The sequence below is a fragment of the Scomber japonicus genome, chromosome 3, assembly GCF_027409825.1.
Source record: "Scomber japonicus isolate fScoJap1 chromosome 3, fScoJap1.pri, whole genome shotgun sequence".
Lineage (NCBI taxonomy): Eukaryota > Metazoa > Chordata > Actinopteri > Scombriformes > Scombridae > Scomber > Scomber japonicus.
The window spans coordinates 28,877,447-28,903,843 of NC_070580.1; the positions used below are offsets into that span (position 1 = coordinate 28,877,447).

At 37.1% G+C, this 26,397-nt stretch overlaps 1 protein-coding gene across 1 annotated transcript in view; it reads left to right on the plus strand.

The window, feature by feature from the left end:
• Nucleotides 1–14,795: 14,795 nt before the first annotated feature.
• Nucleotides 14,796–26,397, plus strand: part of ephb2b (eph receptor B2b) — a 124,191-nt gene continuing 112,589 nt past the window's right edge. Inside the window, exon 1 of the mRNA XM_053315213.1 lies at nucleotides 14,796–14,928. Coding sequence (XP_053171188.1) covers nucleotides 14,877–14,928 — 52 coding nt within the window. The 5' untranslated portion in view covers nucleotides 14,796–14,876. The remainder of the gene's footprint in view (nucleotides 14,929–26,397) is intronic.

Genomic DNA, 26,397 nt, shown 5'->3' on the forward strand with positions numbered 1-26,397 from the left:
TTGTCACCTTTTTCTTCTTTCTTCTTCCAGACGTACCTCTCTTCTTTGCGCCCAGGAGGGGCGGGCTGCTTCCCTAAAACAAGCAGTCTGAGAGGTTGAACATTGCATGATTCAGTAACAAGAAGAGGCCTGATCACTCACGCTGTGTGCACTTGACTGTACCAGAAAGTTCCATCAAGCTCGGTGAACCTTGAAGACATTTTAAAGATACAGCCGCAGAGGCGGAGTTCAGAAGGACAACATGAGAGCTAGAAACTGTCTAGACTGACATGTTATGGCCAAACCTGATGGCTACTGAAAGCACTGCTACATTATTTTAATTATTTAATTTTAATTTAAGGTAGAATTCAGAAACTTAACCTTCAATGTATACAGTCTGGCCTGCACAGAAGCATTGTGCCAATTAAGCAGGCTTCAAAAAAAAGTTAATGATTAAGAATATAATATATTTTCAAAAAATTACCAAACTACTTGGAGTCAACTACTACTTGGATCAATTTAGTGATTAACCAAGAATACATATTTGAATAGGCAGATAAACAATTATATAAAGTTGATAATCACAGAAAAATTTTAAATATCTTTTTTACTCATTAAGTATTTAAAGTTTTATATCCGGTACACGTTATAAAGTATTCAAGTCTTTGTTCACTGTCTCTCTGAAACACGAGATTATTACAAAGTTTATAATTTAATGAATTAAATAATTGTGAAAACTGTCAACTTATTACTATTTTTAACCACTTTAGTGTTTTATTTTTTTATTTTTTAGGACATATAATACACTGTGGAGATTGTGCATCATCATTATATCCTGAGTTATAATTTCACTTATTCAAATGAGTTAAGTTATATCAGCTCAATGAAACGACTGAAGCATAAATGAGGTGAGTGGTTGAAAGAGTTTGAGGGAGATGAAGTGAGACAGTTCTGTTGTTTTCTTTTTTTTTGTGGGTGGTGTACAGTATGAGTTATTCTTGTGTAGGCAGACGTCAAGCCTGGAGAGAATAGTAGCTTCAACTGAAGGAAAAACTGGGGCTGAATGTGAGGAGGAGGAGGAGACGTGGCGTTTGTATAGTTTTGGTCATGTGGCACTGTGGAGCTCTGTGGTACAGACACTAACACTGCAGAAAAAAAAAATTACATGTTTAATTCCCACATGGAGCTAGATACTACAAATCTACAGCAGTGTAGGGAAATGGATAAAAGTATCCACTGAATCATGTTGAATTACATTAAAAATACATTCCACAGATAAATCTGCATTCATTAAATCACTGGAATAAAATGTAATGCATTTTCAATTACTCCAGAGATACTTCGCCACAAGAAAAATACATAATATACATATATATTTAAGTAAAGTACTGCTTCATTCCAGACTGCAGACATTGAATAATTTTATTAACACCTGCAAGTGATTTTCTTGAATATTTCAAGATGTGTAAAATTATATTTTCACCTATAGTCTCACCATTTGAATTTTAGTCTCTTCAGTGTATTTAAAGAGATCCAACACATTTGCCAACTTTCAACAAAAATATTTGCAAACTGAATTGTTACATCTAATATTAAATAATTACTACAATTCTATATAATGTAATCTGTATTTACTTTAACCTGGAAGCGGCTGATAAAGCAATGAGAAGCAGATGCAAAGATTCTTCTGACTTCAGATCACAAACATTTCCATATATCCACCGAAGACCTCACAAGTAAAGCTGCACCTTCACTTATAGATCTCACACAAAAAGGTGAGAATCCAGTCACCCGTGATTATTACCAGCTCACTCATGAAATCGGCAGCCACGGGGCAGTGATGGAGCGAAGAGAAACTGTCAGAGATCAGGAGCTGTTTTCTATCAGATTGAAACTGCGCTCTTACACAAGGTGGTGCCTTGTTTAGGATCACCAGCTGACACCTGGGCAAGAAAAAAAAAAAAAATCATGAAAACAAAGAAAAGATTGTAAATGTTGGACGATAGTCATTCCTGTCGTCCACAACTAGTGTCTGAATTTACACGCATGAAATATTTATATTCCACTGAGAAGCTTTCACAGAGGCTTCCATCTCCCACAGCTTTATTATTGTACCTCCAGAATGGACTCAGTGTTTTTTATCAGTGTGCAGCAGTAACGTGCACGCCAAGCCCAAGCACGAGAGTTTGTGAGAATTACACGTCCAGTGAAAAAAAAGAATACTTCTCTCTGTACCGTGCATGCAGAAAATTGTTTTTTTTCTTCTTTTTTTCCACATACAAATGGAGGTTTTATTAATGCATAACTGAGTGTTAAGAATTTAAATGATCCAGACTATGACGCAGACTTGATCCAAAATAGGATTTAACAGCTCTCTGAACCTCTGAAAATAAAAGCTTGTACAGTATTAAGCTCTCACTTTGATGTTTGTGTGTATCTGGAAACCTTTTTACAAAAGACACATAAAACTATAAGGCCCCTCTGAGGTTGCCTATCCTCGCTATCCCAATACTCCAAAAACATGGCGTATAAATCATTCAAATCATATCTGTGTTTCAGCTGCATGGCCGCCGGCCTCTCAGTCTTACATCCTGGATAGAGTGCCTCCCCCAGAGTTCCTCGCACAGATGACTCTGTGTGAAGTTGGTTTCTAAAGTTACATCTGCCTATGGGGACATTATAAGATCTCCAGTTTCCCTTTTCATCAGAGGGAAGGTACATTTTATATATAAAATTATTTTTTCATTATATTGCTATATAAAACAGACAGAACTTTAATATTATACTAACGTGTTGGCATTAATCAACCCCGATGTCCTGTCTGGGGTCCTGGCTCAAAAACATACGCAACATTAGTTTGAAACTTCACAGTTTGTCCTAATTTCATGAGAATTCCTCCCTAGCAAGATTTCAAAATAAAGTGCAGAAGTCTGCTATGAAAAATGATATGTTACTTCTGTTTAGATCCCAGCTGTAATTGCAGTGGATTTTCATAATGCTTTATGTTTGTGATTAGTGTTGATAATACTCTTTATGCAGCTTTAACCTCTCAATTCTAAATTCATCCTCAGTTTTACAAATATTGGGTTAAACATATAAATATTGACATAAAAATACAAGTACGTTAACATTTGAAGGAAAATGAAGGTTGAGTTTTTTAAAGCAGTTATAGTATTACAAATTGCTAATGCATCATAGAATTAAATAACATTTTCTATAGTTATATAAGTGATCGTTTATAACATTTTTAAACATGAAAATGTGACAACTGAAATTAAAAAAAAAACAAAAACAATTGTTGATTGTTGTTTTTAAATTTTTTAACTTCAGTTTGGATCATGCCATTCACCCAAAGAGTTTAAATTATACATATCTTTTTTAATATAGTAGTATATTTTTATAAAGAGATTTGCCAATGATTAGAATAAATGAGGTGAATAATGTTTGTACTTTGAGAAAGGAAGTCATCTATACATTTTTTATGAAGGAGGCTTAATGCTTAGAAGGGTATCATACACTGCTGGGCTATTTTTGCTCCTCCCCATACATATATAAAACATACATTTGTTGACATACACATTTAATGGGTCAGTTCATCAACTTGCCATAAACACGGCCATTATCGTACCGTTGAGCCTACCGATGAGATAAGCCACAACCAAGCTTTCCAGTATAAGTTATGACCCACAAGTCAAGCCAGATTAGGCGTGATTGGATCGCTGGTGCCATATGTGACCTACAATCTGCGCTCCGCTTGTACTGCAGGGCGGGAGGGTCAATGATCTCCGCGGGCAAAGGTTGCCATGGGAACGACCTCTAGATGCTCCGCTCTGCTCTTTGCAGCCCTCACACATCTTAAGGCAGGATTTCTTTATGTCAGTGCCGTATTCTTCTGCTCTATTTCCTCACTCTCCTCTGCAGTTTTAACTCCCTCTGTTTCCTCTCCACACACAGACGTTTACATGAAGAGGCACTTGGACTCTTTCTTGCATGCTGACACATACATGAGCATGATGCATGGACACGGACATAAAGGACAACATGCTCGCCCCAGCAAATATAAGTTAATACAAACACTCTGTTACGTTTGATCAAACAAACAAACAGGATGTTCGGCCACAAACATGTTTTGAGTCCAACAAACGTTTAACTCATATTTTAAATTCATCTTCTAACCCTCACCCTCTTCAAAACACTTTATAATCATATTTTAAAAATGACAGTCTTTCATCAGCTGGTAAATTAACTCAGCTGAATGTCATCTGGGATTCTTCAGCCTCCAGAAAAATTGTGGGTGGTAATGACAAATTTTGTGCTTGTCTGCAAAGAAAAATTCTAGCCACAAGCTATTGGACTTGGAAAGCTACCATGTCTGTTCATGCTGATTGCTTGAAACTTCATGGCTTGACTGTATGAAACTTTATGGCTGACCTCAACATGATCTGTGATCTGTAGGAAAAACGTTCACCTCTGAATTACAATGTCTGTTTTAAGTCGTATAATGCCTTACCTTAATATACATCATGTTTTTTTAATACCTCTTAGCCTGTTATATTTTTCATTAAAATAAAATTTTCAGATTGTCCAATAAAGTGTCAGAGAAAGGATCCCAGAGAAAAATAAACTCACTACTTCCTCTAAGTCTACTGATATAAAAAAAAGAAAAAGAAAACAATGAATAGCAGTAAGAAAGAGATTCTGTTACAAAGTCATTATATTGCAATGAACACGGAAGAAAATATAATTGGATCCCCCTGGAGATCCCCAGTTTCTCTCCCTCTTTCCTCTCAGGGTTGAGGTTAAATACAAAGGAAATACAATAAAGAGGTAATATCCCTCAGAGCAGCAACCAGGTTAAATTAACCATTTTTATGCTTTCCAACAGTGAAAGCATCTAAATCCAGATCCCATGAAGTCATTAAATGACTGCAGGATTTTTATTAGATCTTTATTGAACGGTGCACGTGTGAAATACCTTCAGTTGCCTTTATAGTCCAATCCTCATATAAAATCACTTCCACAACACGGCTTGAACAATATTGACGTTAAGACATTCGAGTAATATACTAATGGATTCAGAGAGTCGACATTTCTCTTATAAAATGCTCAAATTAAATTGGAAACAACTGTAAAAAAAAACCCCACTCCTGTGATAGTGTGAATTACTACACTACTCTGAATAAATTGTTTCATTTCTAATGTGAACACAAAAACTCAAAAGCAGCAATACCGGCAAAACCCCAGCAGTATATTGAATAACTCCTCATAAAATATATGTCAATGTAAAACAGAGCCATTAAATAGCAATACAATTTGAAAAAACATAAAAAATACATTCCCCGCAAACATGTTGATGTACTAAACAATCAAAGAAAAGCTTAATAGACTACCATCATGACTGCTATCAATTTATACAACAGGTGCATTGAAAGTCAAAAACATGAAGGATGGCAACTTGATTCCTTCATATGAAACATAAATTAAGCAAACACAACCCTTATGTAAACTGTGGCCAGGAAGTTTCATTTTGTGTGTGTGTGTGTGTGTGTGTGTGTGTGTGTGTGTGTGAAGGCAGCACATAGAGATAGCCATACTACAAGGATAAGCAAGCTTTTTACAACCGCAGGAAGGGAGCAATTCTCTGAACTGCATTGGCACAGTCAAATTTATAGAAGGAATCAAGTTGCTGCCCTGAATCTTTTTAGCTTTCCATGAAGTCTCATATTTCCAAGAACTGAGCACTCCTTCTGTATAGTCTGACAAAAAAAGTGCATCCTCTATAATTTACGCATCTGAATCTATTTAAAGACCATTATTAAGATGTTTTGGACATTATGATACAACAAACAACCACAACTAACCTCCATCATACAGACAAAAGTGTCAATGTAAAACACAGAAATAGGAGTTCAACTGCATCACAGTGTAACTCAACACAACCTCAAACTATTATTTACTTGAACTTATTACAACCTCATCAAATGTTACGATTGCTGTGTCCGAGATCACTCCGTTTTTACTATAAAGGGCATTACATTTATGTCCACTGTATAGTTCCCTCAAATATTCCACAATGGAAAGAAAAAAGGTAGTGTCTGCAGCATGTGTGCTATTTTCTGCTAACAATCCCAAAATGCAATGTTCCACAGATGAAAAGACCTAGCGTTACACAATTTTACAGCTGAAGGTGATGATTGGTAAAATGATGATTAGCTAGTGTCTGAAATCTTGCTCACTGTTGCTTACTTTTTGCTCACACAGCCGTTACTTTTTTAATAACCCTGCAACTACTTATGCGCTTATTACCAAATATTAAAATGCTTCCAATAAATGAATGCGCATAATCATTTCTATTCTGTATTCAGTTGTCATGAAGTTTAAAGACTGTGGTAGTGTAAAAATATTGAAGATGGTCTCCATAACTATTATTGGGAAACATAACTCATCTCCAGATACGGTGGGACATATATGATTAAATAGATTTTTTTACTTAATTCACTCAAATCTTTGTAAGTAGCAAAATTATCTTTAACTCTATCTGCAAAATTGTTGTTTGTGTTAAAACAAATCAACATAATCTAATCCCCGGCCGCAAATGAAATCCTAAGAGCTTCCTGCATGAGGAGGCACACACTGCCTCCTGTGAGGGCATTACTACAGCACCAGTGAGTAAACTTGACACCGGGCCATTCACAGTCTGAGAGCTGGCACATACCTCTCAGTTCTGACTGAAAGGTCAAAGTTCAGAGACGCAAAGACACTACGAGGACTTTCTAATCCCACCTGGTTACTTATTTTAACGTCTTTCTCAGCGGACTCGGTCAGGGATTTCTGTTTGCCAAGCGGGTCAACATGGGTAGTGGCGGGTTTTTCAGAGGGCTTAACCAACAACTCTACACCAGTTCCAATAAGCCAGTCGAGCTGGGTCACGATGAAAGAGTCTGTTCCCTCAAAAAAAAAAAGTCCAGAGTGACAGGCAAGGAAAGAGGAATCCTCTTAGTGGTAATATCCTGTTGTGCACCTCCATCTGTTGCTCTATGATGGCCGACACTCTAGATGGAAAGACAAGAAAACAGATAAGGAGGAGTAACACTGTGAAGGAAGGCTGAAGACATGTAGGAATTCAGCTTTGGTGTCAAGTGATTTATTCACAACAATCTAAATGAAATGTGTAATTCCATATATTTATAGGGACACATTTAAGATTATGTATGAGGTGATGATTTATTTACTGCTTAATTATATAATTCACATGATGAGATGAGATATGTCAAACATTTTTTTTGTATGGCTGTGACTGATGATTATTATTTGATTTATGATTTTTCTTGATGGTTTGGTCAAAGAAATGTCAGGAAATAGAAAAATTGCAAGTTCCAAGAGCTCATGGCAACATCTTCACGTCTGGTTTTTGCATGAAGAAAAACCAAAATGACAAAGACAAAGAAAACCAGAACTATTCATATTTGAGGGGAGATGGAAAAAATACATTTTTGCTTAAGAAAAAAAAAAGCCTAAAATATTATTGTCAGTTATCAAAATAATTGCAAAATACTTTTTTTTGTTGATTTACTATTAACTACTTGACACACCAATATTTTATTCATAGTGTATTTTAGCAGGGAACCAATTTTCATCTCAATGCTCAACACATAAGTAAAGAAAAGTAAGAAATAATTAAGGGTTATTTAAGAACATAAATACAAATAACAAATATTATACTACAGGATATATGCTATTGTGTACAAGGACGTCCACTCATATGTTTAAGGGCAAGAAAATGATTTTTATTTTCAGTCATACATTCATGAAGATGTTTTCATGACTTTTTAATTTGATACTCTCATTCGATTAAACTCAAAATATCCATATATTATCATGTTACTATAGTTTTTCTTCTTGGATCCAATTAAAGACTATTTATTTAGTCCCATAAGAGAAAGCAGTATATCTAACAGCTTAGATCAGTGTGAGTCTAAAAACTCCCTCTAGAAATGTCTGCTGATGATTATTTCAAATAGTGTTTGAACACTGAGCTTATCTGCAACCAGCTATTCCTGAAACGTCCCACAGCTATGCATACGGGTTTTAAGCAGTGAAGATAGAAGTGAACCCAAAGCAAAAAATAAGTATAACACATATTCTATTTCAAAAATTATAATAACAAACTATTCACATTTTAGGAGAATGACTTCAACACATGTAGCCTAAGGCTCGGCTGCGTTATGGGAACCATTTATCTTTGGTTCAGAAATGCAAACCACTGCGACAACAGTACACAGCATCAACACACAGAGGCTGATTTATGTGAACGGTTCATATCAATTAGTAGAGAGCTTAGAGGGGATGTTAGCATCCAAAACCAAGGCCATGATTGATGACTGCCATTTTATCAAGGCATTCATTTCATCATGACTGTCAGCTGAATCACTTTTTACTGGGCTCCTGTTTTATAGCAATAGTGCTAAGATTTATTATGATGATAAAAAGTGTTGTCTGCCCTCCGACAGGCATGCACCATTCAAACATATTTCCTTTTACCTATCGTGAAAGCAGGTAGCCCGCCATAAAGCAAAGAAGACCCTGAGTTCAGTCTCACCTTAACTCATTTGTCAGGTAAAACATGTCAGTGCTTGAAAATTGATTTAATTCTCCAGTAGAAGTTCAGTGCTTGCATCTCCTCTCCTCTCAGGTCCCAGCAGTATACCGGTGAAAGTTCTCCCATGTCTGTAAAGTTCACTTAACAAGAAAGTAAATTAAACCCTGCCAAGGCTTTTGGTCTATTTAATTAAAGCCGGAGCAACTTAGTGGGATTGAATTAAATTTTTGGCAGGGGTAAACCAATACGCTGGGAAGGTGGTGGGTGTGGAGTAGAGTGGAGTGTGGGAGGTAGTGTACTCATGAAAGATAAGCGGTGAACTCATCTTTTCTTTCCAGCTCCTGTATAAATATTTCCTTTTCAACACAACTGAGAATGTCTTTGTGTCCTCTGTGGAACTTCCCCATTTAATTTAGCAGAAGAAGAATGTCGGTAAAGACAAACTTCTCCAATAAGGTAAATAAATAAACAACACATTTAAAAAAAACAAAAAAAAAAACACCCTGAATTATCCCAAGTTTGGTTTTGGTTCCTCTCTAGAGTTCAATCCAGCCGACTCTTACTCTGCCCGCCTGTAAAAACGTGGCCTCAGCTGAGGTTAATCCACATGCAGAAGGTCTCTCTAGATTAGAGGAATCCGTGGCACTTTCTCAGCTCAAGGTCAGGGATCACACACCAACTTTTATGGAGAGCAGGCCACTTTATTTCCTTCGCTCTTTATCCAGCTGCTGATGCCGACCGGGTGCAATACTTCACCGTAAGCCCCTCTCAGGCTCAAGGTGAAATCGATTCCAGCCCCGGAGTGGTCCTTTTTTGAATGGGCTTAAGTTCAAACTAAATATTCCAAAGGATAAGAATGGTTTACGAACTGCAGAAACTCACTCTCACCCTCTGAAACCTCACTTCATCCGCCCCCGGAACACAATAGCGTGTGTTTCACTTCAAATAATAGGATTCAGTGATGGGCTGGGGGCATTAATAAAATATAAAAAAAATCAAACTTCAAATTATTTTGGTGAATAATTGTCAATAGATTTGATATGATACACAGATAAAACATGTATGGTAATTAAAATGTGAAATAAAAAAACAACACTACGCCAGCAAATCTTATATAAGTTATATGATCAACACATTTTGCCCCCATCAGTTACTTTTTGTTTTCTCTATGTAAAGTAAACACTGCCACAAAGCCATATCAGCTCTTTTATAGACGCTTAACTCAAAATTAGAATTACCAATGCATCTCGTTTATTCTCAAGGTTCAAAATAAAAGTGTATAAATCAATTAAAGTGTGCTTTTTAGTTTATGTGAAAAAAGAAAAAATGTATCCTTGTGTTAAGAAAACTGAGTTATTTATTCTATTTGATTTTAAAATGTAATTCATGTGCATAGAGAATAGGTTTTCAATTTGCAGGAGACGAAAACTCGCATTGCTCGGTAGATATTATGAAAATATGCACTTTGGGTTCACCTTGAGCTCAACTCAGGCAGAGTATTGATCTGAATAATCTCAGCTTTGTGGTAAATTTCCAGCATCTTCAACAATAAAGCTGATGAGAGAAGCAGGAATGTACAGCGTTTAAACTCTGGGTGGCAGTGTTGATGCAATGAGATATAACACAGCTTTACAAACTCAATGTACCACTTTTGTCTTCCTCTCATACTAAACCTAAACCTTTAAATAGTGTATTTCTTCAGTGTTTCTGCAGGTGGTACACCTCCTAGACTTCTGCAGTCAACACTTCCTTCAACTATGTGCAGGATGAAATAAAAGGAAAGCGTTGAATTATAAATGACTGTATATTTCGTGTGTAGTTCTATTCAGCATACATTCATTTCCATATATTTCCATCCATATCCGTTCGTATAGTAAATGCCAATATGCACATCTATTCATAGGATTTATTATTGAATTAAAAACACATTTCTGATTAATTAAACTTCTTTGATTGCACTAATTTAATTTAAATATTGCTAAAATAATAGGAATTAATCTTTGAATACTACTTTAAGGCTTTTATAATATAAAATATAAACCAAAATAGAAGATATGTCAATTATATATTTACAACTTTGATTTAAAAACAATATAAGCATCCGTCCTGGGAATATCACTTAGAATTACAGATTACAATCTTTTCCATGCAATTTTTTAAAATCAAATATTTATAGTTTGTTTTATTGTTATTTTTCATTAAAAATATATATAATCTATATTTCATTTATTGCACTCACTTTCAGCAAAATCCAAATGTGTGTCTAATATCTAATTACTGTGTGTGTAATTGTTTCTAAATAAAATGTAATCAATATACAGTGAAGCCAGGATGTGAATAACAACATAAATCATTAGACAAATTAATTATGTTAATTATGTTTTGAATCAATGCCATAATTACTGTAAAAAAACATTTTTTGGTGAATTATACTACTATTATACTACAATATGAATACATCTATCATCACCATCATTAATCTTTATTTATTTGTAGAAACAAAGAAAAAAGGAAAAAATCATGATATGGTGCTTTTTTAAAAGAGGCTAAATATTATTAAACAAACAAGTAGTAGAAATAGTAGTAAACAATGATATTACTGCAGTGGTGTGGTTTTACTTCACAGTCTGCAGCACATCATGTATTCAGTGATTATACAAGTGATCTACATGCTTCCATTTTTCAAGCATTACTCAATCATTACACCTCATGCAGTATTAGGAGGTAATTTAACAAGTCATTGGCTGCATGTGTTATACGGGTATGTTTTGTCTTCCGTGGTAAATTTTACAGTAAAACAGCTCCGTTTGATTATGCTGTGTTATACGCTACAGCACTGCATGTTTTGCTTATGTTGGATCGTAGAGTCATACAGGAATATGAGAGGATTTATGCCACATTCAAACTTCTTCTGCTTTGCATTACACATATTTTATTACTATGCTGCCATTTTAACGTAGCGTGGCAGAAATATCTCTGCGGGCAATATTAGAGCAGTATTAATATAATTTCTTCAACATCTTTCACTTCTCTTCTGGCTCAAGTCAATATTGAGCTTGTATGGAACTCATTATCGAAAAAAGGGGGAAAGCTGCTTTCTCAGTGCCTTGCCATTTTGTTCCATCTGTGTTGTAGTCACCTGAACACGATCTGAAGTCAGCCAGTCAAGTGACCCGGAATCAATACAGTCCAACTCAGTGGAAGCATATAAATCAGCCTGGCTCATTTAACCCATGGAGTCCTGCTGCATACCTACAGCGCTACGGCACATAATAGGAAAGGCATGTTTGATGACAAATAATTGTTTCTAAATTCCTGTTTCTGAGCCAGCTTTAGTGACTTAATACCTCCCAGCCATGAGGCATGTTTACCCATTTTCTTGTATACTATAAATCCAGATGAGCACAGCTGCAAGTCAGCTTTTTCTTTTTTTTTTTTTTTTTTTTAAACCTCTCCCTGGGCGTCCATCTTTTTCCTCATATAAAAAAAATAATTTGACAAGTTTGTGTATGCTGGAATTTTTTTTTATCATGCTTTCTCTGTGGGTATCCTCCCATGCATGTCATCGCTCTGTCTTTAAATGAATCTGTATTTCTTTTGGAAAAGCCTACCTGTAATTTCTGCTGCTGCTTCAGTGTGTCCCTATGGCATCTGTCTCCATGCCTGTCATCATGTCATATAAAATGCAGTCTGGGTTTTATTCTCTGCCCATCATGGCTGTGTATATAAGAATACTGGGATTTTTTTACCACCAGCTTCTGGAGCAGGAAAAACACTTTTATACTACTCTTAGGAAATTTCTGAAATATGGCTTTCAAGATGAACAATAAATTGTCATGTCATTTTATGCCAACCGTCAATGACAACTTGGATCTGCTGGCAAAAAGAGTAAAACCATTAAAGCAGCAGAAAAGTAATAAAATTTAAAAGTGTTATGACTATTAATATGCATATTTATTTTACATGGAGCGTTTTTATTGATTGTTGAAAAAATGATTGCCAGTAACGCTTTTGCCAGACACTAACAGGCCAACTTAAATCAAACGTATGCAAACACAACTATATATTTTAATTATTTCAGAAGATTAATAGTGGCTTGTTTTGAAGTCCTAAAGTACTTTAAGCCAACATGACATCAACTGATTATGGTTTTATGATGATTTATGCCGAAGGAAGGAAAGTTTTGCATTCTGGAGGAAGTAACATTTCACTTTGACCGTTTGACGTTGGTGCTTTGGCTCGGTGATTGGAAAATAACTGCTGTTGAGGTCTACCTAATGGACAGCTAGGCCTGTTCAATCACATGATGCCCTCCATGTGATGCATGGAGGATCGTTAGCTGGTCTGAGTTAAGCTGCAACAACATATATTTTTAAAACGCCTCCTGCTTGACTGATCAGATAAATAAATGAATAAAAAAAGAAAATCATAATGTAACAGCCATACATATGTAAATGTCAACATTGTTTGCTATGCAAGGAAGAATCAATGCAGCCAATAATTATTGACTACCCCTTTACTGTTAGATTTGAATTCATTTTCATGTTATAAGCCCCCCCCCCCCACACACACACACACCCCATTTAGATATAAACATTTAGTAGCCCACATAAAAAACACATGTTAGCACTCCCACACGCACCCATATATATTACATTTTACAAAGTCATTGAGTTGAACTAACAATACCTTAGTCACACATTGGCTGTTATGAAGTGAGCTTATGAAGTGAGCTCAATACACTGCAGACTGCTATATTCAGGCTTTTTCATATTTGTCAGACGTCACCCTAATATCAGACTGCATTATTTTACAGCAGCATAGAGTGCCATGACTATAACCATTTCCCACAGCTAGTCTTAATGGCCTACAGTCTAGCTGAGAGAAAAGCAGACTTCAGTCTGGTAGCATTTAGTTTATGGGAAGAAGAAACTTAGTTCAAGCTGTAGTGGTGAAAAAAGTTGTAACATTTGTATAAAAGCTACACAAGCAATCCAATATTTATTTATTTTGTATTTTTACACACCCTGTTTTATGTTTTTATTGTATTTTTCTTTAACCCAGTGCACCCTTACCTCTGTTTAAACTGCATTCAAACAACTGGAAGGAAAGGAAAAGGCTTTATACTCATTTACAAAGCCTACATGGCAGTTTTGAAGCAGTTTCCATCCTATAACAGTAATCTAAATATTTACAATAAGACCTATGCCTTATTACTTGCATGAGTGACACAATGAACTTTTATTGCATGCCACACTATTGATAAATTAAGGTTGAACTCATGTCTAGTATGTTAAAGGCTAAAACTGTAGTTTAAAAAAATCAATTAATTGGGTATATATAATAATCAATCAATCATTTCCTAACATTATACATGTAAGTTGTTAAAAAATTGAACAAAAGTAAATAAAAGTATCAATAATAGTATTTTGTAATAGTATATTATTGTCATAAAAATACGAATATTTACACACTCATTTTACATGTGTGCATCATTTTTCTAAGAGAGAGAAAGAGAGAGAGAGAGAAAGAGAGAAAGAGAGAGAGAGAGAGAAAGAGGGAGAGAGAGAAAACACACAGCCTGGTGGCCATGCTAATGTTAAATTGTAACATTGAAACCAATTGAACTTTGGATACTGGAAGCAAAAATGTAAAAGATCATATTGAACTTACTTAAACTTGTCTCCGTGTCCGTCACCTGTTACAGCTCCAGGACTTCTCTAATGGCCCAAAAAGCAGCCTCATAGTTTAACCCACAGCCACGTTTAAGCCACGTATGATAAAATAAAAGCACACCCAGTATTTCCATTTCGGCCGGTGTGGCAGTGAGAATAAGTTGCTCCATCTTTTATAAATGCCCCACATGCTCCCAAAACACTTAATTATCGCTAGGTATGGCTGGCCCTTCTCTCGATGATTGACAGCAGGATAAATTAAAGTCGCTCTGAAGGGGATGACAAACCCTCTCGAGGAGCCGCTGCATCAACATATTAAAATAATTCAAACCTTTTGCCACAAATTACACAAGTAAACTTCTTATTAGTCTTCTGTGGTAGAGAGAGTTGATTGCTGTACCGCTTGAAACGCTTACCTGTGTTTCTGTGTCGCTCGGTGCTCCCCTCTGTCTGCGGTTTTTTTGGTCTCGCCCAAACTTGGTTCAGATTTGAGTTGGTTTTCTGTGCTATGTGAGATCGCTCTATCGGAGGAGAAGGACCGTCTGTCCCCTCGCTGCCTTTCGCTGTCAATGGCTTTCGGGGCGCATTTTATTTGAATGTCTGGGCCCTTTAAGTGACCAATAATGGATATTCTATGGATATTATGGAGCATACCGGCCGTAATAGCTGTTGAAGGTAAGCAAATGTTTTCATCCCGAAAGCCGCATCCTTTTTTGCCGGCTCTGAGTTTCAGACAAAGCGCGTCAATGTAACCATTACGCGCTGCTTATTTAAATGGCTAACCTTACATTAATCACTTTTCAGCTCCGTTTAATATATATTCATGTGTTTTTTTTGTTTTTTTTACCATGGTGCTTTTAAATGTGGAGTCAGTTTTAAAACAACAGGCAGAGGAGGGATGATGATGGTGGGACATAGAAACATGCTCCCGCAGCATCCCCGCAGGTATTACGCGGATGCTGATCAGCGTTAATAACGTTAATAACGGAGTGAAAAAAAATGCGGTTTTTTTCCCCTTTTTTTTCACCCCAGTTTAGACAAATCTCAATCAGGTAGGTGAATCAGACACGTCCTGTGTCCGTGGAGGTGTGTCATTGGTCTCAGTTGTCAAATAGTTGGTAATAAAAACGTAAAGGAGAATTTAGGAATGTCCCTTTAAACCTTTTACTGTGACTAAATATGCAAATTTGGCTTTACAATGAACATACACGTGCATTGTAGTTGTCTGGGCGTTATGCGGTCATTATAGGACGTAAAGCTTGCGGGAATGGGCAGTATACAGGCAGCGTGGCTCAACGCACAATGAAACAGGTTGAATGGTGACAATAATCTTAAAAAATATGTATTTTTTAGTCATCTGTCTGTGATGTTCAAAAGTAACCAGTATACTAGTCTTATACACTTATACACTATTCTTATCTATTGGATCTCTTAATCTGATAGGAACTGTATTATTGTGACATTTGACCTTTAATCTTCTAAAAATTATTTGGGGATTGTGAAACTTTTTTTTCTTTTTCTTTTCCATTGTCCCTTTCAATTTTGACAGTCTCACTCTGTACTTTAAATTGTAAATTGCCTGTGATTTTTGTGTGTGGCTGAACTTTGCCCTGTGACAGCGTAGAGGACACTTGCCACAGTGAGGAATGAAAAGTGTCAACCCATTCATTCATTCAGACTATTTTGAGGATACTGTCAGAAAACAAACATGTCTTCTTCCTCTGGTCAGTTAAACTAAACCTCATAATTATAGGTGGAGCTCAGAAACTATGGTTAAAACTTAGCCAGACGTAGCCATGGGATAAAGCAACAACAAAACAACAAGAAAAAAGCTTTTGTCGCTTGTTTACTGTAAAAATCATCTAAACATGTGTAACAACATCTCATGTTTTTTCCTGCAAAGGTTGACGGAGCTGTCATGTCCCATGTAGGACCATGTAGACTTTGACAAACCTCATGCGTATTTATTCAGACCAGTACTTACTCCCCTTGTTTATGGTTTTGTATGCAGTTACATATCCAAGACCCCAAAAGGCAATCTGGAAGGCCTACTTTGAATTATACACAGGCAGCTTTAACATTTGTGCCTCAGCTATAAAATTTGAGTCATACTTTTAAATTTTTTATTTAAAACCTAATTATTTTGAAATATAATATTTACAACATAGGCTTGGCACTAAACCCACACCATACAAATACAGGGAACAATGATATATATATAATGACGATATATTTAATTCAGTCATTTTTATTTGAAAATATTAAAATATATTGTCTAATTTTCAAAAATCATATTATTGGACATTTCACAAGTGTAATAAAACCAATCATGTTTAAAACTGCATATATTATACCTTAATTTCCAACATCTTTTACTAATATTGCGATTTATGTAAAATATATTTGCTAGAAAATATGTACTCCAATCTCATAATGGGTATATATTTCAATCCCATATATTTTAACTGCATTGTTTTCTTTTATATCCTGTAATTATGACGGGTTAATTGGTGTTATAATGCTTATTTATTTTATGATTTTATCCTTGCTATTCTGCCCAAGAGTGAGGGAAACACAGGATGTGAAATATGCCAGAAATAACAGATCCACGCTTCGCCTTTTTTTTTTCTAAAACAGGACGATTTTTATTACGTACTATTTGTCCAAAGCTACTGCGACGCTGAACTGTAAGATGAGAGGGTGCAGTGCCTCAAACAGCCATCGGTACAGCTCTCCAAATAGTTATTTCAGGGTATTGAAGTAGACCTACAGCTCGATGAAGAAAGGTGATATTGATATAGGTATTTAGTGTAAACTATAAATTCGGCGTGCATGTTGCTGTATCTTTGGGTCTGTGGTGTTTCACCGTAGCTTGGTTTTTGATTCGGAAACCAGCTAGTCCTGTCGCCAACCCCCCCTCCATTTTACCCTGTGAATCACCCTAGCTGATTGTCCAATGAAGTTGCGAGTAAGGCTTACGTATGAGAAATAAAGGGTTGAAAAAGAGGTCACTGCAGCTCTAATCCGAAAAAAAAAACAACATCCCAGCATGCAACAGAAAGGACCCTCCAGTGGATCGTTTTGACATGTTTAGTGCCGGGACGCTACCACCTTCCATTGTTATTTTTCATTAATGGAAAGTGGCATTGTCACATACTTTTATTATTTTTTACTGTTGAGCGTTGCTTCTGGATAATATTGCACAATCCGACTACATTATTGCACTGTATATTTAAGTTGACTATTAATTAGCTGGTTGATCGCCGACACAACTGTACACTGGGGGGGGGGGGGGTTGCTAAATAAAATCCTTTCTTTTGTAAGATAGTGGAGTACTTATACAGTCACATCTCTCACATTCCTACCTACTTCCTCCTCTTCCTACCATACCTGATTCCTGTCGCGCAAACATATGAAAGGGCTATTTGTACTACAGATAATCAATGACTCACGCACGGACCATACTGAAGAGGATTAGAGGATTAGAAACCAGGGGCCAAATTCAAAAGAAAGATCCCAGCTGTGTCCCACGTATCCATTTTTACCAATGGTGTCACCACTGCACACACCATGTAAAGCCCTAAAATACTGTATATTTGCCTTTTCATGGTCATGTTTGGATTGAAGCAGTGACCTTTTTCCTCAACATGTTATCTCTTTCAAGACTACTACAATCCCCCCCCTCCCCCCCTCCCTATCTCATCTCTTCTCAGTATTACCATGTTGGACAACTATAAATGGCATTCCTTCATCAGTAGCCATTTTTCAAACAGCATTGGATTTATTCTGAGGAATGTGGAACAGCTCTTAATTGTTGATTAGCGTTAATGCAAGCTGCCATTGATGACACGTCTTATTGGTTTAGTTTAGCAGCAGCAGACGGGCCTCTTTTCTGAAAATTAATGGAGGTTGAACTGTCAAGGAAATTAGCCTTAGCTATGTCAAACACGTCTATGAAAACATACTGTGGATTTATCCCTTCATTAGTTTTACCCATTCATTGTCATCAGGGCCAAGTTGACAGCCATACTAACAGAAGTGAGTGGAAATTCTCAAATTCATCCTCCGCTGGCTATAAAATTGTTAGTAGCCTTGTATTGTTAAGAGGGATAAAATTTTACTAGGCAGATCATTTGGCTTTTCCGATTGCCTCCCGCTTTTTTTCTGATGTGGTATTACAGTTTGTAGTTTGCAAACGTTTTCTGGTGGGATTATTGTTTGCCACGATGCAATAACAGCCTCCTCCAGACTCGTATGCGAGTTGTTGTCGGGGTCAATACGATGATAGATCGCTTTGATGTAACATTTCTTTTTTGTCTCCTTTTCTTTTGGAAAGAAACATAATGGGACGAGAAACCGCAGTAGACGATGGTGAAGTGGGGTAGAATGAGATCACAGCATGAAGTTTTGAAAAAAAAAAAAAAAAGCCTTGCAGATTTGATTGCATTTCAATGTGTACTGCATTACTTCAGCGCTCTGTTGAGCTCTGGAGGCCACTCAGTTGAAAAGTTTGCAAACACTAGCCAAGCTGACTATTTAAATATTTTTTTCATTTTCTGTGTGGATTTAATTTTCTGAATTACATATGTTTGTATTTTGGCATAACCCTCTCAGCACTACTTCCTTCCACACAATGTAAGGCACCCTGGCAGTTCAAGGCACAGTATGATTGTTAATGTTTTGAAAATCCTGCCAAGCTTGGTAAAGATGCTTTCATATGTTAATCCGCTCGTTGTTTTTTAACCGGAATTGTTTTGTAAGGAATAAGACATGTGAGTGTAACATGGAAGCATTATGTTTTGTGGAAGAGTAACAAAAGATAGACAGAGGCGGACTCTGAAATGGGATTAGATAAAGGTAAAACGAGCGACCGTATACAATCCAGTGTTTTCTCAGTCCACCCAATGAGCAGATGCAGGGAGCTGGCTTGCACGCCAACCGCCACAGTAGGCTTTCACAAAGAATCTGTCTCTATTCAAGCCCTAATCCATGCTGCTGAGGGCCCAGGCATTGTCACTTTGCATGCAAAATTTCAATTAGTGCTGGTACCAGTTGTTTCACTTGAAGAGGGGTGTGTGTGTGGGGGGGGTGGGGTGTCACATTTCAGAGACATCTATGGCTACCTTTAGGGTGAGATTAAGGCAGGAGTATCACAGCTTCGGTTAAGAAAATGTAGCGCTCTCTACATCGCATGTTTGCAAGTTTACTGGCTTTGCTTTTTAACAGCCACTGTATGTATTGGTATGAGATTTTGGTTTGAGTATACTGTAACACACATAGAAAGTTTGTTATTTTACAGTTAAGCGGGAAAAAATGAAGGCGAATGTTAGGGTTGGGCGATTGGACGGATATATCCGAAATTGGCTGAGTCCATCGCCAGTTTTTCGGGGCAATTTTCCTGGGCAATTTTAGCTAATTTACTATAATGTTATAAAAGTAGCTCCTTTTAAGTGATAGCTCGGTGCGTAGGGAGTATACAGTCAAGAGAGAAAAAGAGAAAGGGACAGTGTGTGTGTGTGTGATGTTGAGGCTGGTGACCAGAGCAGAGAGTATGAAGTTAGCAGTATAGCTGTGTGTAATGTAGTCAGTGAATAAATGGTCAAGAACCGAGCCAAGTTCCCGTGTCTTGTTGCTCGCCATCTGCTCATTAAAGTGAAAGGGGGTTAGCCTCGATGTTAGCGGGCGCTGGGGTAGCCTAACTTTGCCCAGACTCGCTGAAAGTGGACCAGCTTTTCTCATTCTTGTGACAATCTCAAAGAACGGATCAATGTCTGTCTGCTCAGTCTTTTCTCTCACTCAAGTTTTTTTTCCTCCACGTGCGCCGCACACTCGCTGGCACGATTATATCGTCAATCGCCGGCCGTTGAGCTGACGGTGGCCGCTAGGAAAATTTTGACATATCACCTAACCCCAGGCAGATGTTTCCCTATAGACTACTTTGTCAAACGGTTTAAACAGAGGATTTGGATGCTGTAGGTTTCTCTTCAGCAGCAAGAATAGTTGCGTATTTTGCTCCTGGCTGTAGCTTTTTCAACCAATTTAACTTTTAAGGATTCAGTTCAAGACATGATAGAGTGTTTGATGCTGTTTCCATGCTTTCAGCTGTTTGACTCTGACTGCTGCGGTTTGCCGTCAAGAGCCAACCCTTCATTCTGACTTACTGGTAACCGTTCCAATCCACACATATTTGCCCTCTAGAGTTGATGCTAAAACGACATTTTAACTTGTGGAAAGTATTGAAGTTTGAAGAAATCCAATATGAGGTTGAAAACAGTATTAAAGCAGCGCTGGTTTGTGTTCAGGATGGCACTTGTTTTATTTGGACTTGGAAAGGCTTTTGACGAGCATAAGTAGGAAATCAATAAGCAGGCTTTTGGGAATTTAAGATTTTGATGTTATTTTTACAGATGACTAAAACAGAGCAATGACACGCACAACAATGTTTAAGTGTAACATTTTTAAAATGCACCAAGTCTATGCAAATCTACTGTATGAGTGTGTACAGCTATTTCATGCCAATACATGCAGGCTAATACATTATGCTGATGTTTGTACAGGATCCCAATGCACACTGAAAACAGAAAACCTACACATGATTATACTATTCACCACATGACGTTGGTTCTGCCACAAATCTATTATGCTCTGACTGCATATCGTATTTGTGTCAAGTTTACTTCTGTTTTTTTTGTTTCCACGAGTGTGCTACAGAGTAAATCCAAAGAGGGAGTGAGTCCGGATCAGCTTACCAGAGTTCTGAATTTAACTACCACACTGGGTAGTACTATGTTATATATTTAAAAAACACAACATAACACACTGAATGAAAAACTTCAGGAGCTAAAACTTGAACTGCACAACATCCACAGACTGTGCTTAGTGGCTTTAAAGTGAATATGTCTGCAGAAGAATATACTGTTCCATGTGGTTAGCTTACTCAGCAATAAAACCTTGTGTTTCTACATCCTGTATCACAAAAGTATTTAATTTATTGTCCTCCTGCTGTGTTTACAATAACCTTTGCCCACTCATGGAGTTTTTATTTCCTTAGAAAAAAAAAACAGGTGTTAAATATTTCTGTCTCTTTTGGTCTGTAATCAGGCCCATTTCGTTTGCAAAGTCCAGCTGGTGAGATATAGCCGTGTCTTGATACTATCACAAAGTGAAAATATTTTCAGTCAACAGGTGTTTCGAATCTTTCAATATGCTACATTATACTGCCAGGGCATGCCTAGCAACTGAAAACTGTGGGTTCATTTAAAAGTGAATGTGGTGTATTCCCTATAGGTGCACCGTTTCAAAGGTAGCTTTTAAAGTTTTAAATCACATAGAAAAAAAGAAAAATCCACAGCAATGAGTTCAGCTATTGCAATTTCTTGCTTCCTGATTCTTATCACACACAACCCTAATTTGTTAGACGCTTGCATAGTTTTGATTTAAAGCACACACCCATCTTAAAATGAACACTAATCATACGTAACATTTATATAGAATTAGGAGATTTGGAAGCTGTAGCTGATTAAAACTTGCACAGGATGTTGTTACGGGTGGTTAACTACAATGTGGAAATCTGTCACAAGTGTATACATGTTTCACTCCACAAAGGAAGTATTTCTACCATCTATTTATTTATTTTTGCAGGATCAGTGATTCAAATGTAACATCTGCACATCAAGACCTTTTGAATGAAGCCAATCTCTGTTGAAAAAGCAGTGTTACAAATTTAATAAGTTATAAATGACTGTTTATAACTGGGTTTTTCTAACACTAGAGGTACTGTGTGCTATGAATAGTGAAAAGATGCTTTCTGTAGAAACGTGTATGAACATGGTGAAGATTAGGTGAATGGTGTTTTTCTTGCAGTGGTTTAAGGATAGGTGTGGTGTTCGATCGGAGGGTTATAATTATTTCAGTATGTTGTTGAGAAACCAAGTGGTCAAAATTGAGTATGACTTAAGTTTTTCTAATACTGTCATATTGTGTAATATAGTGCTCTTAATCCTAACGATTTCATTACAGAAAGCTTCCATGATCGGTCACCAGGTCTCTATAATTAGAAACAAATACAACCTGAAGTTATAATAAACACATTTACATTAAACTAAATTCAAATACCAAAATATATGCTGATAATATTTGACATAAAAAGCAATATTAAAGCATTTTCTTTAAGGGCTACAACAAAGTGTATTCCCCAATGCTTATACCGACAGATGCTATTATTCAGGTTGTTTAACTTTGCAATTAAATCAGACTTCAGGACCAGTGGGCCGGCTTCACCCCTGCGGGATAAAGTTTGCATATGTTTCTTGCTGACTAGTAGACTCAACTCAAATAAATAGATAGTTACAGAAGAAACTTGCTTTACCTCTATGTAACCTCGCCGATATTTCACAAAGGAATCTAGATCAAGGATGTTCTTCTATACTGCTGTCTTAATTAGCACATGTTAATTGGCAATGCGCAGTCTCTTGGTAAGTCATATTTATTAGGGAGAGCCTGATTCATCCTAATCCGCTGGGAATGGAAATCATTCGGGGACAGTGAAAATGTATTTCTAGACATTATTCATAACAGGAAACGTGGAGGCGCTCACAATCAAAATGGCCCCTGTGATATCTAGACCTAATTTGCAGTGTAGATTCTTGGTGCAGTCTGCTTAATTTGACACAAGTCTCAATCATTATATGGAATCAGTGTATTTTATATGTATGTCAGTTAGGGCTGAGCAACATAGCCTATCATGTGATACATGGTGTATGTCTTAATATTTTGATATCTCCTTTAAACTGATATAAACTACTAAAACACTAAACAACTGAATAAACTGCTGCTACAATAAAGTTTAAGTAAATACTGCTACAAGAAAGCTAATAAAGATAAATAATATTGTTACGATAAAGCTAAATAAAGTACTGTAACAATAAAGCTAAATAAAGTACTCTTTCAATAAAGTTAAAGTAGATACTGTTACAATAAAGCTAAATGAAGTACTGTAACAATAAAGCTAATAAAGCTAAATAAAGTACTGTTACAATAAAGCTAATAAAGCTAAATAAAGTACTGTAACAATAAAGTTAAAGTAGATACTGTTACAATAAAGCTAAATGAAGTACTGTAACAATAAAGCTAATAAAGCTAAATAAAGTACTGTAACAATAAAGCTAAAGTAGATGCTGTTACAGTAAAGCTAAATAAAGTACTCTTTCAATAAAGTTAAAGTAGATGATGTTACATTAAAGCTAATAAAGCTAAATGAAGTACTGTAACAATAAAGCTAAATGAAGTACTGTTACAATAAAGCTAAATGAAGTACTGTTACAATAAAGCTAAATGAAGTACTGTAACAATAAAGCTAAATGAACTACTGTAACAATAAAGCTAAATGAAGTACTGTCATAATGAAATGAATCAAAGTGGATCCACTGGTGCTTTTCTATAAAGTCATTAACCACATACAAATAGAACCAGCTGCGATATATTGATATATATTTGATATATATTATCAATATATTGCTCACCCCTAGTGTTAGTGTATATTTCCTCTTTCTATTCAGACGGTGGAATTGGTGTTCACATGTTTGAAAATGATAACTGATTTTTCTCAAAGAGCGGAGATGAACTGACCAACGTGACCCTCTGTTCCTCTCACATCTCTCATATGAACATTGAGTCGTACGCATTAACAATATGGCGCTTATAATAGCCGTACTGAGTTAGGATGCAAGGAGGGAGAGAGAGAGAGAGAGGGACAGAGACAGAGACAGAAGGAGGAAGGCGGAGGGAGAGTGTACCCTGAGAGAGGTCAGACCTCGTTTCAGAGACCCCCATCCACACACACCCCAGGTACTGTGACACTGCTTTTATGAGCGCGCCCGCAGAACACAAACCCACCGGATTAGTGTCTGGCTCTCAATGTCCCCGGGAGTAGAGCCCATCGGCCGAGACAAAGCGGGGCTGATTGCGTTGTCATCTGCATCACAAAGGGACGCCTTTTTTTTTTTTACCTGAACCTCTGCCTGCGCGCCGCACCGCACCACACTGCACATCACATCTATCAGCGACTCTGGACCCACGTGACATCTGCCTTTTTGTTTTTTGTCTGTCTCTGTCTCTGCCTCCCCCCCCCCCCACCCCCCTCCTCTTTCATTCTTTCTCTCTGGCCCACGCCGTCTGTCCACCATGGCCCATATCAACAGCAGGACCCCCACTCCCACCTCCCCCCTTTCTTTCTCAGTGGAAACTAGCTTCTTAGTCTGTCCCGCCACTGACCATTTTCTGCTTTTTGCTGGTTTTTACGTGTATCATCTCTCGCCACAAAGATCCACTAACACATTCGTTGTATTTCCTCTATCCCCCCTCTGGCTCCGGCTGGCTAGCTGCGTGCAGAACAACACGCAGACACATCACACAAAAAAGCTGAGTCTCCCGCTGTCAGACACTAACAGGTCTATCGGTCTCACTCGGACAGAGAGAGAACACCCCAGCTGAGGTGCTGCCAGTAAGCAGACATGTTTTATCTGATTAGTGCACAGTACAGGCAAGCTCTGCTCCTCTATAACTGATGAGTGTTGTCTTGTGTTGGTGACCCAGCCAGATCCAGCAGCCATAACAGAGATAGATCAAGCTTCACTCCTCGGATTATCTTCTTATGCTTATGTACATATGAGTTTACCGTAAGCCTTTGGGGCTTTTATATGCTTTGCACTACTCAATCATCAACATCATCATCAAAGAAATTACTTTTTAATAAGGCCCTCTGTCTTCTTTTCATATTTTATAACCTGAACTTTCATTTTTTTTTTTGGGGAGGGGGGGTGACAAAGACGTTAGAGCCATGATAACTGAAACTGAAAGGCTGAAACGCTTTATTCACCCATTTAAGATGCTTTATGAATAAATTCAATAGATTAAACAGGGTGTGACATTTCAAGAGCAGAGGGAGGTACAGAGAAGGGAGAGAATGACTTTTAGTGTCCTAAAGTGTGATAGTTGGTTTCTATTCACAAGTAATTGCATTAGCTTAGAGAATAGGGAATTAACACAAGGCAATTAACTGATTTGGCCTTTGGCTGTGACTTGTCTGGTTTTAGAAAGCTGGAGCTCATCCTGTTTTTCATAGATTAATTTGGAAATCACAGTCAATCAGTTGCGGAGCAGTGTAAACCATACAACAGGAGACCCTGCAACTTAATGTAGGCTACCTCAGTAAAATAAGTGAATAGGTTTTATCATAGATGGCTGCATACTGTTACAGAAAACTAAAGATTTTGACTGTAGTTTGTTTTAATGAAGCTGTAAATATAATAGATACATATATTTTCTTTCTAAAAGGCAGAAAGTGCAGAAATGAAATGTTAAAAGGTCAGGATTCTCAGAGGCAGGGGTCGTCACAGAAGGGTAAACACACTTTTTTAGTGCTTAATCAGTTGTACTCCAATTACCAAGGACTGCTAGGCCATGTTAGCTAATTGTCGACAGCAAGAGTGCAATTTTCTCTTCAACTTTGGGGGAGAGATCTTCTGACACAACAATTATATTGTACAACATTACATTCTGGCCTGAGCAGTGTAGTGAGAAAGGGGGCATGGGGATATTTTTTGCTTGTTTTTTGTTTTTGATTTATTTTAGTTATGAGGAGGAAGCAGTGGGCAGACTTTATTCCCTTTAATCCCTGGCAGTTCATTAAAACATAAAAGCCTGCACACACAGCACCATGCAGATGCTTACAGTATAATGAAATTAGCTCAATTCAAATTCATTCAAAAAGATAAATTAATAAGTAAAAGTATGCTGTTTTCCATTTTAGTAGAAGACATTACAACTTGTTTAAGGACTATTATCAAGTCACTACAGTTGATGGTCGAAAAAGCTTCTCAACCCCCCCTCCTCCCCACACACACAAAACAAAAAATTTCCAACAATTTTCTATAACGTTCTGAAAACCGTCAACCCGACATTCACACCCGCTTCACGCCATGCAATCGTGGACCAGCTGTGCAGAGGTGTGAAAAGAGCCCCTCTCTCTCTAGACCTCTTTTTTCAGTCTCTACACAACTATCTATCTGTCAGTGTTCAACCAAGTGCAACACTATGAATATCTTCCAGGAGAGACAGTCTGAAAATACGCCCTGTTATCCTAGT